The sequence below is a fragment of the Sarcophilus harrisii genome, chromosome 1, assembly GCF_902635505.1.
Source record: "Sarcophilus harrisii chromosome 1, mSarHar1.11, whole genome shotgun sequence".
Classification (NCBI taxonomy): domain Eukaryota; kingdom Metazoa; phylum Chordata; class Mammalia; order Dasyuromorphia; family Dasyuridae; genus Sarcophilus; species Sarcophilus harrisii.
In genome coordinates this window covers 304,267,956-304,289,133 of record NC_045426.1, presented here as the reverse complement: position 1 = coordinate 304,289,133, position 21,178 = coordinate 304,267,956, and the positions used below count along the sequence as shown (strand labels likewise).

Sequence of the window (21,178 nt, the reverse complement as noted above, 5' to 3'; positions counted from 1 at the left end):
AGATACAACAGACATTACTCTTTATAAGAACACTGTAAAAACCTAAGAATAAATATATTTTTCTCAATTTTTCTCAGTGATAAAAAATATCTATCTAAAACCAAGAATCAATATTATATGTAATGGATATAAATTAGAAATTTTTCCTATAAGCTCAGAGGTAAAGCAGCAGTGTCCATTATTATCTTTACTATTTGGTATAGTGTTAAAATGATAGCTATAGCAATAAGAAAATAAAAAGAAATGGAAGGAATAAGAATAGGAAAGTGGAAATAGTAAATTTTTTTATAGATGATGTAATAGATTGCTCAGAAAACTCAAGATTCAATTAAAAATTAAAGCAATAACTTTAGCAAAATTGCTATAAAATAAACCCACAAAATCATTAGTATTTCTAACAAAATTTAGCAAGGAGAGAAATTTAAAATAATGTATAAAATATATTGAGAATCTACTTGCCAAGTCACATACAGGAACTATGTATGAATACAATTTATATAAATACAGTACAACTACAAAATACAGTACAAACTACAATTTATATGACCATAGTACAACTACAACTAAAAAACTACTCTTTACACAAATAAAGCAAAATCTAAATAATTAGAGAAATAGCTGTTGCTCATGGGTGGTTTGAGCTATTATAATAAAATTGTGACATTATATAAATTAATTTATTTATTTAGTTTCATACAAGTCCAATTACCAAAGGATTATTTGATAAAGCTAGGAAAAAATAATGACATTCATTTGGAAAAAATGAAAAATAAGTCAGAGAAAAGAGCAAGCATCTCAAGAAAAAAAAATTTAAGTGGAAAGGAAAGGGACTGAGTAATCCCAGATCTCAAATCATAGTGTTAAAAAATAATCATAAAAATTATTTGGTTAAGAAATGGAGTAGTCAAATTAGATGCACGATACACAGAAACAAATGAACACTGTTAGCCTAGTATTTGATAAACCCAAAGATCTCAGCTGTTAAAACAAGAATTTACAAAAATAGTTGGGAAAACTAGAAAGCTGAGAGAAGCTTAGGTACCAGCTAGGTGGAAGAATTAAGTGTTGACCCTAGAGTAGAGAAGATCTGAGTTCAAATGTAGCCTCAGACACTTACTAACTCTGTGACCCTGGAAAAGTTACTTTACCACTCAAGAACACAAATTTGTATGTTTCTTTTTGCCAGACAATGAGAACTATATGGCTTAAATCATTTCCCTTTTTGTTTTAAGATTATGTAAGCTAGATTTCAGCAATAAGTAAACCAAGCATTACTAGAAAAGCAAAATGTTTTTTTAAGCAGAAATTAGAGACCAAACTGCCAACATTTGCTGTATTATAGAGAAAGCAAGGGAGTTTCAGGGAAAAAAAAAATCTACTTCTGCTTCACTGGTTACACTAGAGCCCTTTTCACAACAAAATACAACAAACCCTTAAAGAAACAGAAGTACCAGATCATCTTATTTTTCTCTTAAGGAACCTCTATGTTGTGCAAGAAGCAATAGTTAGAACTAATCATGGAAGAATTGTTTGGTGTAAAATTGGAAAAGAAATAAGACAAAGCTATATGTTATTACCTTATTTATATGCAGAAATCATTGTGCAACATGCCAGAATCAAAAGCTGGAATAAAGTTGCCAAGAGAAATAACAATCTCAGATATGCAGATGATAGCACTCTGATAGTAAAAAGTAAAGAATTAAGAAGCCTCTTAATGAGGGTGAAAAAAGAGAGTACATAAGCTGATTTGAAGCTTAACATCAAAAAAACTAAGACCAAGGCAATTGATTCCACCACTTCCTGGAAAAAAGAGAGAGAAGAAATGGAAACAATATCAAATTTTATATTCTCCAAGCTTTGGATTCCCTGGAGTCCATGAGCCTCTGAGTGATCAAAGATCACTGCAAAGGGTGTTTGTAGCCAAGCCTTGCTAGGAAGGGAAATAATAGTAAATCTGGACAGCACATTTAAAAACAGAGACATCACCTTACCAGCAAAAGTCTACATAGTCAAAGTCATGATTTTTCCAGTACCAGTTTATGACTGTGAGAGTTAACTACAAGGAAAATGCAGTCCTATAGAACTGACACTTCCGAATTGTGGTGCTAGAGAAGTTTTTTGAGAATCCCTTGGAAAGTAAGGAGGTCAAATTAGTCGATATGTGAAAAAGTACATTCTGGCTATTTACTGGAGGGTCAACTACTAAAGCTGAAACTTAAATACTTTGGCCACACAACAAGAAAACAGGCCTGATTGGAAAAGATCCTGTTATTGGGAAAGATTGAAGGCAAAAAGAAAAGGAGACAGCAGAGGATGAGACAGATAGATAATATCATGGAAACAATGAACAAGAACTTGGACAGATTTTGATTTAGGGGAGGACAGAAGGGCCTGGAGTGTTATGTTCCATGGGACCACAACGAGTTGGCATATAACTAAATGACTAAACAACAACAATAAAACTTGGGGAGGAGATGGAGATTATACTATCACATGATCTCTGAAATTTCTTCTAGTTCTAAATCTTAAAATTCTATTTCATCCAAAATTCATCCTGGTAGACAATCAAAAACAGACACAGATCAAGCCATATTCTCCATGTTACTGGGCTACTGATGGATTCTGTTAGAATCTGATCCATTCAGTCCAGTCATTATAATGATAAAATAATATATTTATGTATTATATATAATGTTTTACTTATATATAATATGTATTATATATGATATAATGATAATATAATCCAATATTATAATGAAACTGTGAGGGATAGAAAATCCTATTCAAAAATTACTACTCAGATTCCTCTCAAAGTAAAAAGCAGAAAAGTTCTTTATTTAATTAATTCTCATGAGAATGAGCAATTCCACCACGAGGAGGGAAAGAGAGAGAGCTTACGGTAGAAGGGCTAAAGAAGGGGATGAGGTATACAGTTTTTATAGGTTTTAGATACAAAGGATTACATCATGAGTTGGAGAACATTAAGAGATAGGTGCTCCCCCACCCCTTAATTGGATGTTATTCATGCCAAAAACAGCAGATTCCTAGTTCCAGGAGGGACCATACATTAGGCAACTAATTGTCCAGATGTTGGTAACTTGAACAGTGATAAATGTCATCATTCGAGGTTAAATACATATGTCTAAAATCTAAGTACATGTTGGCTACCACTCAACATATTCACGCAGGTCACAGAGACCTAGAGAAACTAAAATATAGAAGAGGAATTTAAACGTCCTTGGAAGTTCTTCACCTTACCTTAACTACACACAGCTGCTGGGAGTTCTTCAACTACACACACACATACACAGCTCCCCCATTCTAATATGTAAATGATTTTTATCATATTATCTATGAAGAACTTACACATTGTTTGTCAACTTCACTATCAGAATTATCTCCTTCCAGCACCCTCCAGCCTCTTTTCTGGAGGATCATCATCTTAATAGCATCCTCTCAATGCAATAATTTCGATAGGGAGTGTTGAACTATTCTGGTTATTAATGTAATTATACAGGATAAACATAATGGTAACAATATAATACCACTGATTGTAATTAGTCTATACTATAAAAGTTGTTTCCACCAGCTACCATCAAATCAGGACCACCAACTATTAGAAAAGGGGATTTCCACTCCTGTGCAGGCACATGAACTATTCTGCGAATGCCTTTTGTAATTTCTTTTACCATTTGTCCATTATCATCAATTTGCATCCAACAAATGGACAAATTTAATTTTCTACAGAATGTCCTCCTGGGACAGCATTAGTTAGTTTCCACTGATGTTCCTCCTGATCTGACCAAAATCCTGTACCATCATGTACAACTGACCTATTACTCAATACCCAGGCTGGAAATAAAGGGACAAGTACTCAGGGCCATTGTGTGAGTTGTTCCGGTGCCCTACATATCCAGCAGTCAGTAAATTTAAAGCTAGTGGCTATTGTTTGGATCGGGGTTTGAAAGGTATTTTCATACCCCACTGCTCTCGAGGTACCAGTACAAAAGATGTACCCACATAAAATCATACATGCATATACAAGACACAGTCTCCAACCCCTCCAATTCTCAAAGTCTGAACCCCTTGGTTCACACCCCCATTCTTCCTAATATTACATAATATCCCTAATTCCTAACAATACAGTTCAACAAAATGTAATATCTAGCACAGACAAGAAAAGTCCCAAGAGAGTTTCCCAAATGAGACAAGTCAAAAAGATTTTATATGCACAATTCATCAGTCTTTGCTAAGTTTCCTGTAATTTCAGCCGCACTTTCAAGGTTCCTGGATCAGTCTCTATTGCCCACTTCTTTGGTGCATCCACAGGACCTTTGACTTGAGTGTGATGTGTCCAACCTTTCTCTTTGGTGCATATTGCCGTTTCTGAAGTCAACAGGATCTGGAACGGTCCTTCCCAGCTCAGGGTCAGCTTGTCCTCCTTCCGTGTCCGAACCAGGACCCAGTCTCCAGGCTAGAACTTATGCACTGTGAATCCTAAGGGAGGAGTCTGAGCAATGAGCCCTTTTAGTTATAAAGTTTTCAGATGTTCCAGTACAGACATGACTTATTTCCTTAAAAACAAATCCTTGGTCTCAAACATTGGATCCAAGGAAGAATTTTGAATCCCTTTTGGATAAGGGTGACCATACAATACTCATAGGGTGATAATCCCACATCCCTCTGGGGTTTTGTTCTATTCTTAATAAGTGAAGGGGAAGGCATTGGCCCAGGGCAATTGTGTCTCAGCCAATTTAGTCAGTTGCTGTTTAATTTCCTTATCCATCCTTTCCATTTTACCTGATGAGGGCAGATGCCATGGGTTGTGTAAGTCCCATGATATTTCTAGAGTTTGGGCCACAGATAGAAGGATTTTAACTGTGAAATGGGTGCCTTGGTCTGATTCTACCTGCTTCACCAACCCATACCCTGGAATGATATGCTCAAGGAGGACTTTTATAATTGCTGAGGCAGTTGCCCGAGCAAGGGGGAAGGCTTCCACCCATGAGGTCAGATGGTCCACTACGACCAACAGGTATTTGAGACGCCCCACTGATGGCAGCTCGGTAAAGTCCACCTGTATGCTTTGGAAAGGCCTGATACCAGGGGGCCTTCCTCCTTTTTGGACTTGTCATTGGGCCGCCCTATTTGTCCTCTGGCAAACAGGACACCCACTGACCAGTTGCCTGCTATTGTGTACAAGCCAGTGCCATCAACTTCGGCAGCACCACGTCACACAGGTCTTGGACACCCCAATGACTGCCCTGATGTAAATGTGGGAATACATGTCTCATACCTGCTATAGTCAGTATCTCTCTGCTGTCAGGGAGGAGCCAGTGCCCCTCTTTATCCTCATGAGGAACAAGGCTTCGGATTTCCTGCTTCTCTCCTGGGGCAAGGAAAGATGGAGGCATTGGAGGCAGAAATGCCAGAATTAGCACCATCATCTCCTCCGTACTTACAGATTCCTCTTCTGCAGCCCGTTTCCCCTCCTCATCCTCAAAGCAGTTTCCCCTTGTCTCAAATGAATCTCCTCTTTGGTGACCCTGCACATGAATCACTGCAACATTCTTACATAACATAAGATTAGTCAAAATTTCAGTGACCAATGCCCTGTGTGCCAATCCCTTACCTTTACTATTTACCATTCCCCTTTCCTCCCATATTTTCCCAAATATATGAACAATTCCCCAGGCATATTTTGCATATATACGATTCCATTCTTTCCTTCAAGCAATTTTAGGGCTTGATTTAATGCATATAATTCACAAGTTTGAGCTGACCACTCTTTTGGCAAGGATCCAGCTTGAACCAGAGTCAAGTCCTCCCCATCAACAATAGCATATCCATTTTTCCTTTTCCCATTAACTACTCATAAGGACCCGTCTATGAACCATTGAGCACCTTTTAACAAAGGGGCCTCCTGCAAATCTTCCCTAACCTTAGTTTTGTAATCAATCACATTTAGACAATCATGTTCAAGGGACATGTGTTCCCCAGGGGAAGCAGATAAGAACATGGCTGGATTAAGGTCATGGTCTGGTGAGAGTACCAAATCATCTCTTTCCAGTAAAATTGCTTCATATTTTAAAATCCTTGAATCAGTTAGCCCCTCCCGGCCCTTTGATTCAGAATTGATCGAACTTGGTGCGGGACACTCACTATTAAACTGCCCCCAAAGGTTAACTTCTGACTTTCTTCTACCAAAAGTGCTGTGGCTGCCACTGCTTGAATACAAATAGGTCATCCCTTTGCCACTGGGTCTAACATTTTTGACAAAAAGGCTACTGGGTGTCTCTGCCCTCCCCTTAATTGTGCCAGTACTCCTAAAGCCACCCCGTTTACTGTATTTACATATAAATAAAAGGGCTTCTCTAATGGTGGCAAAAGTAATACAGGGGCTGACATCAACACCTGTGTAAGTTGTTCAAAACTGTTCTCCTTCTGGATCCCATTGCACTATATCTGGTTTCTCTTCTAACAAATGAGTATATAAAGACTTAGTTAATAATGCATATTCATCAATCCAGGTTCTACAATACCCCACCAATCCTAGAAATTTCCGGAGGCTCTTTTTCATCCTAGCTTTAGGAATTCCAAGAATCCCTTACACCAGTACAGGATCTAATCTCTTTTTCCCTTCACATATACAATGACTTAAATATTTTACCTCACGTTTCACAAATTGCAATTTGTCTTAAGAAATTCTCAGTCCCTGTGTCCCTAAATAATTTAACAAACTGATAGTGACTTGGACAAGGTCACTCTTTTTCCTCCCTGCCACAAGAGGATCATCTACATATTGTAACACTTTTAACAATAAGAAATTTATCCCAGAATGCTTACACAATTCTTATATACCCAAGTAGATGTTCTATAAATTGAATATTATATCAATCATTTTTCCTTTTTTTTGTATTTTGCCCAATACATAGAAAAATCCCAAACTACATATTATCCATAACAAGAACATTACCAAAAGGACAGAGGCAAAAACTATTATGCTTAGAGTCCCTTTTAAATAATTGGCATCAATACAATTAATTAAAACTTCTATTTTTACATAAAAGAATCTGAAAAGTTCTTAAAAACATCAATTAAGCCTTTTTGAAATAACCCTTTCAAACTATAGATCACATCTCTGATTATATTCTTTAAACACAAAAACCATTATATATCTAAAGAAACAAATATTTAATCAATTAACATCTTGTAAGAGCAGTGTGTCCCCTTTAAATCAGTCTGCTTTCTTCGGCCAAAAGCGTTGGAAGCTTTCCACTGCTGCTCTCCCCCTGCCAAAACACATTCAGTCTCACAGCTGTCTCTCTGTGACCCTTCTGACTAGATGCTCCATTTAAACTATTAATTGCTTTTATAAATCAAATTTTCTTTTTCTCTTGTCTTTAAATCACCCTTTTTTTAACTTTAAACTTTAAGATTCACAATTAATTTTGAACCAAATTTCATAAAACTTATAATATAGTTTATAAATTACCCAATACTTTTAAAAAGCAATATACCATTTAAGTAGAGAGATACAAACATGATCCCCCCCCCCCCTCCCTTTAAGGTAAACTACTGGAATTTTGTTTAATAACAATAATTTTGAATTTCAATTTGAAGTCCAACCAAATAATAAAAAAAAGAAAAGTTTTTCTCTTCAGTTGTAAAGGCCACAATATTCAAACAATTTTTAAGATTTTTACCCAGAATAAATCTAACCTGTACAAGGCAACAGTAAAATTATTTCCCCCAATTTCAATTTTATTTCAATTTCAAAATTATAGTACCTTTTAAAAATATAGTAAGTTCCCAAAACTTTTAATCAAATGTTGCAGACAATTACCCAATTTATTCTTAAACTTTCTGTTCTCTAATTTCATGAAAGCAAACTTGCTAATAATGATTTTTCTTTCTTCTGGCACAATTTTTTAGAAACACGCTTCATTTTCCCACAGGTCCAAGAAGTCAGAGAGCCCCCCGTGTTCAGCTATTTACCTCTCTTAATCTATTTTTATTCCTCCCTTCCAATATCTGCAGTTTCATGTTTCCAACATACCAATTTAAAATTATTTTAAAATTAACCCATACTTTAGTTCATGAGATTTCCTGAAATCTACCTAGATATTCCATTCAAACTTCTTTCCTTTAGTAATCCAGGAAAGAGTTAAGCACCAAATCCTTGCTTAACCTTAAACATTTTTTTTTCCTTCTCTCCCTCCTCCCCCTTCTCCCCACAAAGCTGAAGCTATTAGCTAGAGGTACAGGGAGAGAGAGAAAAAGATTTTATTTCAAACTTCTTTTTCTTACCTAACCCACTGCCTGCAACACAGAGGCTGAATTCTTATCTCTTATGAGCTTGCTAACTTTTAACACAGAACAGAATGCAAAGCAGACAAACATACACACACAGACAGACCCAGAGCTCTATTTTCTTGAATTTCCTAGCTAATGTCCTGACATAAATCTTTGGACTGCTTCTGCCCCATTTTTACAACTTGGTCTCAAACCATGTTGTCAACGGAGGTCCTTCGGTACCCTCACGCCTGCAGTCACCCAAGAGATCTCCTTAGAAAGTCCTTTACCATTGGGTCAATAGCAGTCCACCAAAGCAATTTTTAGGAGGGCTAGTCCCTCGGGTCTCCCTTGACTCAGCCAATAGACCCCATACTTTTCAAGCTCACCTCGAGAACACATGTTTCTTTTCAGACTGCCGCCGGCTGTCAGGACTCTATTTCTCTTTTTTGTCTTCAATTCTGCTTTTCACTGAGTATCTCTGCCTCAGGTTGTTTGTTAGAGAGGGAGGGAGGCTACACACTCAGAGCCAGAGACCACGGAAAAACTAGCCGTGGGCGCACCTATCCCCGTTCGGGGTGGGCAGCCGTCTCCCCCAAAGACTCATCCCGGACTGAGCCCCCAAAACTGTGAGGGATAGAAAATCCTATCCAAAAATGACTACTCAGAGACCTCTCAAAGTAAAAAGCAGAAAGTTGTTTATTTAATTAATTCTCATGAGAATGACACGAGGAAGGAAAGAGAGAGAGCTCACAGTAGAAGGATTAAAGAAGGGGATGAGGTATACAGTTTTTATAGGTTTTAGATACAAAGGATTATATCATGAGTTGGAGAACATTAAGAGATAGGTGCCCCCCCCCACCTCTTAATTGGATGTTATTCGTGCCAAAAACAGCAGATTCCTAGTTCTGGGAGGAACCATATATCAGGCAACTAATTGTCCAGATGTTGGTAACTTGAACAACAATAAATGTCATCATTCGAGGTTAAATACATATGTCTAAAATCTAAGTACATATTGGCTCCCACTCAACATATTCACGCAGGTCACAGAGACCTAGAGAAACTAAAATATAGAAGAGGAAGTTAAATGTCCTTGGAAGTTCTTCACCTTATCTTTACTACACGCAGCTGCTGGGAGTTCTTCAACTACACACACACAAACACAATAAAGAGATGAAATAACAGATCATTACTTTACCATATAACTGGACATTATATTATATTGTTGTATAGTTAATCATTGAATTTTAGTTGAATATAATTTTATATTACAATAATAATAACAATTATAATCTGGGAGGCAGATGGGGAGGCAGACCTATGTGCTTTCATTAGTAATGGGAATTTCCAATGAGGGAAACTCCCAATACTAAGGAAGACCAGCACCTATTCTGCAATAGAGGGTTGCTGTGGTACTAAGAGAGTGCCCAGGGTCACATGATTAGTATATTCCAGAGGTCAGATTTGATCCCAGTTGGTCAATAAGATCTGAAACAGAAGCTTTGGATTCCCCAAGTCCCTGAGCCCAGATCTTACCTGCCACTCATAGTCATGAGCCAAGAACAAAGTCCAAGAAAAAACTTCAGGTGTCCATAAGGGAAAATTCAGGAGTGAAAGTCAACAAACTGTACCCACCTCCAATGACCAAGATGACTCAGAGGCTGTATTATCTCACTGACCAGCTAGAAGTCAATGGATAGCTACAAAAAGAAAGGGGGAAAATAACAGCTTCTGTTTCAGGCTGTTTTCTATTTGTATAAGAAACAGGGTTAAAATGTGAAAGAAACAGAGCTATAGGGCCTGGTGAAATGTTTGTGACTGGCTGAGAGCTAGCTTTGGTGTTGGAAGCTGAGTTTCCATGCCACTGGAGGCCTAGATTGGGCAGTTGACCATGAATATTCTTGAAGAAGTTCCGTTTTTCCCCTGCCCTTCCCTCCACAAGGGGAGAAGGTACCCAGTAGCCTGGGGCTCATCTATCTTCCAAACTGCATTTCTGAGCTCTCCCATCCCTCAGTAGAGCAGCTCAAGGCAGGCCAATCCCATAGAGGTTGAGGGAGAAGCAGAGACACATCTACTGATGGTTTCTGGATGGTATTGGGGTGGGGCAGGCAGGTTGTAACTCTCTGAGGGAATAAGCAAGAGGCTTGAAAATGGAATTTTGAAGAAGAGATAAGAGCTCTTCTCTTTGGTAGGAAGTTGTGACAATGGATAAGGAATAGTCACTTATTCTCATGAATACAGTCTACTGTATAATGGTTTTCTCAGCCTGCTCTAAAATACTAACCTCTCCTGTCTCACGGTCTAGAAGATGAATTTTTATTGTTTCCTACTCTCTAGAATGTAGCATTTTGAAACTGGAAGAGAACCATAATGATCTAATCTAGCCACTTTATTTCATAGAAAAGAAAAACGGAAGCTCAGAAAAGTAAAGTTATTTATCCAAGATCATGAGAGAGGCTTCTGGCAGAGCAGGGACTCCAACCTTGACATCCTAATTCCCAGCCCAACACTTCTTCAACACCTACATATCATGTGATTTTGAATATATGTTACACTCTTTCCCAATTTTTCCCCCTGAGGCAATTAGGGTTAAGAGACTTGCCCAGGGTCACACAGCAAGGAAGTGTTAAATGTCTCAGATCAGATTTGAACTCAGGTCCTCCTGACTTCAGGGCTGATGCTCTATTCACTACACCAACTAGCTGCCCCTCTTTCCCAAAATTCGATTGATCCCAAAACTTTTTATGAAACTTGAGTTGTTATCATTCTTTGTCCTTTGTTCTCGAAAAAGACCTTGACCTCAGGGAGGTGATGTCAGCTTGAGTATATCTTATAATGATGATATTTTTTATTTTATTCATTTATCTTTTCTGTTTTTGATGAGAGCAATGAGGATAAAAATAAGTAAAGCATTTTGCTTCAATTAAAAGAAAAATACTTCAGAGGAAATAAATATTTTACAGGTTACATGAGAGGCAGTGTGCCACAGTGTGGAGAAAGTCAATCTCCAAATCAAATTCTCCCCCTGAAACATTCTTGCTGGGAAACCCTAGATTAATCATAATCTCTTGATATCCTAGGCAACTCTATGCAATTAGCAATCTACACTGATACTGGGGGCTTCTTTTTTTTTTCTTTTAGATGCTCAATATTTTCTATTCTTTATTCCTTTGTTCACATTGTCCTCTTTTTTTTTTTTAATTTAATAGCCTTTTATTTACAGGTTATATGCATGGGTAACTTTACAGCATTAACAATTGCCAAACCTCTTGTTCCAATTTTTCACCTCTTACCCCCCACCCCCTCCCCCAGATGGCAGGATGACCAGTAGATGTTTAATATATTAAAATATAAATTAGATACACAATAAGTATACATGACCAAACCATTATTTTGCTGTACAAAAAGAATCAGACTCTGAAATATTGTACAATTAGCTTGTGAAGGAAATCAAAAATACAGGTGGGCATAAATATAGGGATTGGGAATTCAATGTAATGGTTTTTAGTCATCACCCAGAGTTCTTTCTCTGGGCGTAGCTGGTTCAGTTCATTACTGCTCCATTGGAGATGATTTAGTTGATCTCCTTGCTGAGGATGGCCAGGTCCATCAGAACTGGTCATCATATAGTTTACCTCACAGACCTGTGGAAGGGGAAGGTTTTTATGACCAAAGCAGAACTAGAGATCATTACTGATCACAAAATAGAAAATTTCGATTATACCAAACTGAAAAGTTTTTGTACAAACAAAACTAATGCAGACAAGATTAGAAGGGAAGCAATAAACTGGGAAAATATTTTTACAGTCAAAGGTTCTGATAAAGGCCTCATTTCCAAAATATATAGAGAATTAACTCTAATTTATAAAAAATCAAGCCATTCTCCAATTGAAAAATGGTCAAAGGATATGAACAGACAATTCTCAGATGAAGAAATTGAAACTATTTCTAGTCATATGAAAAGATGCTCCAAGTCATTATTAATCAGAGAAATGCAAATTAAGACAACTCTAAGATACCACTACACACCTGTCAGATTGGCTAAGATGACAGGAAAAAATAATGATGAGTGTTGGAGGGGATGTGGGAAAACTGGGACATTGATTCATTGTTGGTGGAGTTGTGAAGGAATCCAACCATTTTGGAGAGTAGTTTGGAACTATGCTCAAAAAGTTATCAAACTGTGCATACCCTTTGATCCAGCAGTGTTACTACTGGGATTATATCCCAAAGAGATTATAAAAGAGGAAAGGGACCTGTATGTGCACGAATGTTTGTGGCAGCCCTTTTGTAGTAGCTAGAAACTGGAAACTGAATGGATGTCCATCAGTTGGAGAATGGCTGAATAAATTGTGGTATATGAAAATTATGGAATATTACTGTTCTGTAAGAAATGACCAACAGGATGATTTCAGAAAGGCCTGGAGAGACTTACACGAACTGATGCTAAGTGAAATGAGCAGGACCAGGAGATCATTATATACTTCAACAACAATACTAGATGATGACCAGTCCTGATGGATCAGGCCATCCTCAGCAACGAGATCAACCAAATCATTTCTAATGGAGCAGTAATGAACTGAACTAGCTATACCCAGAAAAAGAACTCTGGGAGATGACTAAAACCATTACATTGAATTCCCAGTCCCTATATTTATGCACACCTGCATCTTTGATTTCCTTCACAAGCTAATTGTACAATAATTCAGAGTCTGATTCTTTTTGTACAGCAAAATAATGTTTTGGTCATGTATACTTATTGTGTATCTAAGTTATATTTTAATATATTTAACATCTACTGGTCATCCTGCCATTTAGGGAGGGTGGGGGTAAGAGGTGAAAAATTGGAACAAGAGGTTTGGCAATTATTAATGCTGTAAAGTTACCATGTATATATCCTGTAAATTAAAGGCTATTAAATAAAAAAAAAAAAAAAAAAAAAAAAAAAACCAAAAAAAGAACTGGTCATCATATAGTATTGTTGTTGAAGTATATAATGATCTCCTGGTTCAGGACATATTTGTGCAGCACCCCATGTACATAAATGGAATACCTAGCTAAATAGAATTTGGTGCTTTTCACAGTTAGTGAATATTTGAAGACTCTTACACCCTACAATCCTAAGTGACTATATCATACCTACTGGCTAGACAATTTCAATTTAGGGGAAGTGGATACCTGAGCTGAGTTCCATATCCTATCCATGCTATGGTTTAGAAAACCTCCTTTTTGTTGAATTGCATGAATTACACATGACTCATTGCAATCAAACGTTAGACGTAAACCACAAGGGAACTAAGACTGAATCAGGTTCAGCCAACAACAGGCTATGGTCAAAACCAAGAAATGGCTTACTTCAAGTTGGAATAATATCAATAGATATGGAAATTGCATTTTAAGGTTTACAAACTATTTTCCTCACAGCCTTGTGAAGAAGGAAGCATTATTATCCCATTTTTGCAGATAGGGAAACTGAGACTACAAAAGATTGAGTCAGCTTTCCACAGTAACATAGCTACCAAACATCAGAACCAGAACTCCAACTCATGTCTCTGGTCTACAAGTCTCGTGCTCTTTCCACTACACAACTGTACCCACAGCCTGAAATCAAATGAGGAAATATTCCTTTTTTGTAAATAAAGTGTGTGGGTTGAGTTGTCAAATTTCTCACTTCATCTTTTGGATGCTGTTGTCTGGGTGGCTTCTTTTGGTGAGCAAAGGCTTGAACTCAGAAGTGGGGATCCCTCCTGGACCTCTGCATGGTCATGGACCAGTTCAAGGCAATCCTGCCCCAGGTGAGGGCTCTGCTATCCAATGCTTGGCCTTCCCAGGTACGAGACTTTCTGGATGATCTTCTGGAAAAGAAACTTCTCTCTAAAGAGTACCACCAGGCCTTGCTCCAAGAGTCTGATGGAGAAGCATTGGCTAGGAAGGTTTCCTTGTCCCTGTTGGAGAAGTGGGACCTGTGCCTAAGCACCCTGATCCAGTATGTAGGACATCCTGAAAACAAGCTCCAGACTCCAGGGATGGATGGGGTCTCCTTCTCAAGGAGCCAAGGTAATAAGCTGGAAGATACTTAGCCTGGGAAACAGTAATTTCTTGGCGGTCTGGGGGCTTTTCACCTTTCTCTCCCTCCCTTTGCTTTCTTCAGAATGAATAGCTTATGACATTTTATTAGAGAGGGGGATATAAGGTCTGAAAAACAACAAGAATCATAGTAAATGGTAAGTAGGGAAGGAAAAGTCTGAAGTTCCATCTTTGATGATGAAATTGGCTTGTGACTCTGGGGAGGTAGAGGGCACCTGCAATTTAGACCTTCTCTCATGTCTCTCACAAAGACTCCATAGAGTCATTTTTAAGGGAAAATGGTAGAATTTTGCCTTAGAAGTAGAGCCTACTTCATCTGATAACAGGCAGAAGAAAGAGAAGCCCATTCTTGTCCCAAGTATCCCTGATCATCCAAGGGTCTGGTGGAAGGAGCAAAAAGGACCTTGGAATATAGTTATGTATTGGGCAAGTGAAAGGTTTTGAAGAGTAGAAAACGTTCTGGGATTTCAAGGAGTTGACCATCTTTCCAATTCTACCTGCCCCCTCCCCCACTCTCTACTTCAAATCTGGTCTCCCTTTCTGGTTCCTGTTATGTGAGTGTTTTTTCCCTCTCTGGGATGTGGTCTTGACTTCTTATCTGCATAGCTCCAAAAAGTGGAACTAGGTTCAAATGTGGGCTTTGGCAGGGGAAAAGAAGGAGTGTGATGAAAGGGAATGCACATTCCTTGTTTCTGGGCTCACATTCCTGAGATCTCTTTGTCATATGGATTGAACTAGTGGAATAAGCAATGAGTCACCCACTCCATCTTCAAGCATTTTGGGGGCACCTATTGTTCACCTTAAGCCAGAGTGGGCTTAGCCAAATTCTAGGTACTCTGAGGGAAAATATGATCTCTACCTTTTAGGAGCTTTTAAATCTTCTCTTCTCCAAATTGTATAATTATAATTCTTTTGACTTTTTTCCTCTCAAAGAAGTCTACTGAATTCATGCTTCCAAACAATAAGAGTGGACATAGACAAAGGAGCAAGGTGTGCATCTATTTCTCCAAAAGTCTTAAGACAGAAGAAATTTCCATTTATATGTGACTGATTAGGTGACTCAAGGATTCTACTTTGTGGAAAAGAATATTCTATCTCTTTTTCTGTCTCTCTTCCCCCTTCTCTCAGGCTCATGGCATTCTAAATGTTATTTTTTCCATGAAAAAAAAAATACTTCTCAGAACAACAATCAGATCACTGAATTAATTTTTTTTTTCAATCACTCATTCAATATGGAGCAAAGCTTTTCAAAGTATGGCCCACAAGTCATTGGTAGGCCACTAGACATTCCAAACAGTAACAAGAAGCTTTTTGAGAAGATTAATGTTTATTCAGAATGATCAGTGGTTCTGGTTATTTAATGATTCTAGGTCATTGAGAGACTATAAAAAACATCCAATATAAATTGCTAATTTACAAAGATCAGAATATGATAAAATACATTTTGTGCCTAATCATAGGTGCAGTATAATGTAATCTTTAATGATTTGGAAGGCATTTAAGTATTTCATGTTGTCTTAGAATTGCTTCTAAGGATATCGATTTTCACTGTATGGGATTTTTAGAGTCTTTTGCCCTGCTAAATCTTTATCCCCTTTGACCTTCTGCATCATTTGGCATTGTTGGCCATCCTTTTCTGGACATTCTCTCTTCTCTTGTTTTCAAAGACACTGTAATCTCTTGACACTTCTCCTTCTTGAGTTGCTGCCTTTTTTTACATCTTCTCTAATCCCTTAAGGTGGATGTTCCTCACTTTCTCCTCCTTCCTCATCCTCTCTCCTTCTATACTCTGGAAGAAGGATAAAGCACCAGCCAACACAGAGGAAGAAGAAGTAAGGGGAATTTTGGAAAGAGGGGAGAGAGCATATTCAATAAGAACAGAGATCAAAAGCTAGAAAGTTCAAAGAGAGTTAAAACTGAAGAAAGGGGTTATTGGATTTGGGAGGTGATTAGAAAGTTATGCATGGCTCTCAGTAAATTGGTGGTGACTGTATTCAGTTCAACAAGGGAGAATGGATAGAAATGATGAATGGGAATGTTCTCCAGTCTCTCCTTTTTTCTTCTGATGACAAAAGACAAGGCATTTATCTAGTGTTCTTAATATCATCCCTGACACCTTGTTCAGGAACTTGTTCTCTTAATTATGCTCTCTTTCTAATCCTTAAATTCTCTTTTCCCCCTGGCTCTTATGTTTACCTATGAATACACCCAGATTTCCCCAATTGTAACAAGAATTTGGAAGAAGGAAAATATGTTTATCTTTTGTATTCACTTAATTTCTATCCATTCTTTCTTCAGCCCCTTGTTGAACTGAATGCAACCACCATCAAGATACTGAAAGTCGTGAATAACTTTCTAATCAACTCCCATATCTGATCACCTTTTTTTCCAGTTAGGTTTTGATACTGTGTCTCCTATCATTACTATATATACTCTCACCAAGTATATGTAGTAACTTCCAAGACATTATACTCTCCTGTTTCTTCTCCATCTGCTTTGCTGATGCTTTATCATCTTTCTAATCCCTTAATAAATGTGTTTCTTTAAAGTTTGTCCTTGACTCTTTTCGATTCTTCCATTACAATTTCTGAGCAATTTCATTCATTCCTTCCCACAGCTTCAGCTGCTACCTTATATTGATGCCTCCTAAATCTGAGGGTTTAAGCTCACATCTACAGCAGTCTACAGGACCTCTTTACTTGGATGTCCCATAAATATATAAAACAAGCTTATTCTCTTCCTTATGCATGCTTTTGAATTCTGTCAGCTGGGCACAATTTCCATCTGTGGCAGCATTCAGCTTCTCTTCCATATTCCTAGAATTGCAGTTATGACTGACTTCCTTATTGCCCTCACGCAAGCAGTTAACAAATTCTGTCTATCCAACTCCCACAACATCTCTCCCAAATATATCTGATTCCCCATTTCCACTGTTTGGCTCAACCCTCTTTACCACTTGTCTGGCTTATCACAAAAGACATCTAAATAAATCTTTCTACCTTTATTATCTCTCCTATTCATAATTCATTCTATAGTTAGAATAATATTTTTATGAATAGATTGGCTCATACTACTCCTCTTCTCAAAAATCTTCAGTGGTGCTTTCTTAATTCATATGTTCAAAATCTTTTACTGCCATTTAAAGTAAACTCTGTTGTCTTCACAATTGGATGCCACTTTGCCCTACTTTTTTATTAATATCATTCCTTTCTATACATTTCATACTCCACTCAAATTGGATTAATTTTCCCTCCTCAACTTTGTGATTACAGCTTCTGTACCCTTGTTCACAGTTGTCTATAATGGAAGATCCTTCCTTTGAATTTGAATTCCTATTCTATTCTTTAAGGTCCAATTCAATTGATACCTAGTTCTCCATATGGTTCTCTGACCTCCCTGAACAATAAAATTTTTCCTCAGACTTTAGAGAATACTTTCTTATTTTTAATATATTTATTAAGTAATGTTGTATTTGATAGTTTTTACAGATTATCCTCCTGCTAGAGTATAAGTTCCATGAGGGTAGAAATCATCTCTTATATAAATCATGTGATATCCTCAATAGCAACCACAATGCTCTGTATGTGGGAGGCATTTAAAATAGGTGGGTATTAATTAGTACAAATAATGAATCCCATAGAATGACCACCTTATTTAATTTTGACTAATCATTGTTTTAATTTAATGTAAGATATGTTGATTGTTTCCAGCTCAATTGAAATATGTGATGGAAATTTTTAGAAATAAAATATTAAGTTTTAAAAATAAAGTATTTATTAATTCAATATAACAGCAAAGGATAATAAAAATGTATTTCTAATTCAAGGGTATTACAAAGTACTAATTTTAGAAGGCAAAATTTTTATTATAATTATAGAAAGTAAAATTTAAAAAATAAAAAATTACTAAATATTATGCCTAACAATAAACCTACATTGGCAATGATAAAAGCATAATTGTTATCATTTAAGTATTTTAGCAGCACAGATTGAACTGTCTTTTCTTTTTTTTATTATAGATTTTTATTTACAAGATATATGCATAGGTAATTCTTCAGCATTGACAGTTGCAAATCTTTTTGTTCCAACTTTTTCCCTCCTTCCCTCCACCCCTTCCCCCAGATGGCAGGTTGACCAATACATGTTAAATATGTTAAAGTGTAAGTTAAATACAATATCTGTATACATGTCCAAACAGTTATTTTACTGTACAAAAAGAGTCGGACTTTGAAATAGTGTACAATTGAACTGTCTTTTCTTTTTTAAATCTTCATACAAATGATGTTAGGTATACAGAGCTTTATCCACATCTTAATAAATTTACATGTTCACATTCTCATACAATGAACCAAATGTAGTTGGAACATAATCTGAATCAGTAATGCTTTAAATTCAATATTGTTGTATTTGCAACATTTTTCAACAACTGGGCTAAAATAATTTTAAAATCAGCTTTAGTTACTTTAGTTACTTTATTTAAGTGCCAAAAAACAAGAAGCAAATTATGGTTATAGCCTTTTAGAGCATCAGTATGTCCAGAACAATAAAGAAGCATTAATTTTCATCTAGTATCCCCTTCTATATTATCCACCCCCAGTAAAAATTTTTGGTGATCATTAGACACTTCAAAGTCAATTTTCTTTCTTTCTTAGAAATTTTATATTCTAGATGGCATCCTTTCCCAGAATAAGACTGTTTATTCTACATTTAAAATATATTGATCAATATATCCTCATTTTCATTACCTCTCCAGTAATTTTAACATTATGCAATCAAATTCAATTTTTAAATTAAACTAATCAATGTTTACAGAAAATTTATTCAGTTCATTTTCATTTGTTTTCACTGTCTCAAATAAGCTTTAATCTTTTGTCTGAATGACTTTTCTGTTAAGAAGAACGCGTTTTTATTGATGTAATAATAAGTCTTTGTTTTTTTCACTGTAGTGTTTCCATGTGAAATATTTTCTTTTTTGGTCTTTTTTTTAGGGGCTTTAACACTACTATTGATAATATGGTACTCAGTAGGACATCATCTCCACAAGCAAAGATAGGCAAGTATAGATTGATGATGTAACAGAATGTGAACTCCTTGGCTAGCTTGCTCTTATCACATTAGTTGAATTTTGATTCCTATGAAATGAAATCTAATAACATTTCATAATTTGTATTAAATCAAAATTTGCATTATTCAAACTCATTCAAGACCTAATTGTTTACCACTCTAGACTTTTTTTACTGGTGATGTTGATTTTTAAATCCAACATCTTTACTACTCTTCTATTAGTGAAAATAGTGATAGTTGATTATATTAATTCCTTATATCCTCAAACCATTTGCAATAACTTTATACCCTCATCCTTGCCTTCCTTACAAATAATTGGTAGGTGTGTAGAAATTTGGGGAGAGGAGAAGAAAAACAGAGAAGAATTTCTCCTACACATTCTCCCTCTCTCTAATCCATCCAATGACATCCAGATAAATTAAGGAACAGTCAGAACACAATATTAGGCTGGAATCCCAATTTAATAAGTTTCCCTGAGTAAGTAAGAAACAGTAATTCTACTGATGATGTTTTTGACAAAAGACCAGCCTTAAAGTAGAAAGCATGGGTTTCCAGGAGGTGACAAATGTTTCTTTTTATTCATATCCATTTTCAGAATTTTTTGCTAAAGAATGAAACATAAATTGATCAAGTTAATCTAGTTGAAGACTAGTCTATAGTGACTTTGGTCACATACATAATAAGAGTATGAAGAGTGATAAACACTGTCAGTTCTAATATAAAATAATTTATTGTCATATATCTTTTTAAAGACTTTACAGCTTCCACATGATTAATTCAGAAACTGTTAATATTTAATTATATTTTCATTTTCTGATAGTCCCACAACTAAAAGATAATAACTGTAATCTTGCAGGGAAAACTTGCTCTTCTGTCATTAAGTAGCCTAATATTTCTCATATAGAATTAGAAAAAAAAGTGAAATGTTGAAATATAGACACATACATTAATATCTTCAAAATAAAGTATGGTTCTTTGCCATGTGAAGAATTCAGTGTTTATTGGCTAATTAATCATTTCTTTTTATTATAAAGTCTGTGAAAATCTCATTGTATTAATGAAATTGATGTTTATTTCTGTTGAAAACATTTATTACACTATGGTTTACATAGACTTTTAATATGTATTGAATTGGATGACATAAACATTTTCCAATATCTTTTGAAAAAAAAAAAAAAACCTTGTGGCAGCTAGATGGTGCAGTGAATACAATATGGGCCCTATAGTCATGAGGATTTAGACCCAACACTTAATAGCTGTGTGACCCTAACTTAATCTCAAGAGCCTTGCAAAAATAAATGAATAATTTTTAAAAGACCTCATTTGTTCATATTTGTGAAATAAATTCATTTATTAGGCACTACTTATTATCCGGACCTGTGCTACCAACCGAAGGAAATGCAAGAGAAATATTAAGTCCAATATTTTCCATCTTAGTAAGGAAACAAAATATACAGTGATGATGATGGTGATGATTCTTGTTGAATGAAACATGAAATAACCAATATTCTTCAAGAGGTCAGATGATTGATTGTGAATGCCAATGTGAAATGTAGTAGAAATTCAGAAGAGGGAAGATTAGTATGATCTAGGAAACTGTGGGGCTAGTGAAGAGACTGGCCTAACTGAAACGGAAAAATTCTTATTGGAATTTATGGAGAAAAAAAGCATTAATCTTGGAGGTAAGAAACCTAGGTTTGAGAGGCAACATAATATAGTGGCTTGTGTGC

General features: G+C 36.2%; 1 protein-coding gene across 1 annotated transcript in view; it reads left to right on the top strand.

The window, feature by feature from the left end:
* The first annotated feature begins 13,982 nt into the window (after nt 1-13,982).
* Nucleotides 13,983-21,178, top strand: part of CIITA (class II major histocompatibility complex transactivator) — a 78,539-nt gene continuing 71,343 nt past the window's right edge. Inside the window, exon 1 of the mRNA XM_023497583.2 lies at nt 13,983-14,355. Coding sequence (XP_023353351.2) covers nt 14,058-14,355 — 298 coding nt within the window. The 5' untranslated portion in view covers nt 13,983-14,057. The remainder of the gene's footprint in view (nt 14,356-21,178) is intronic.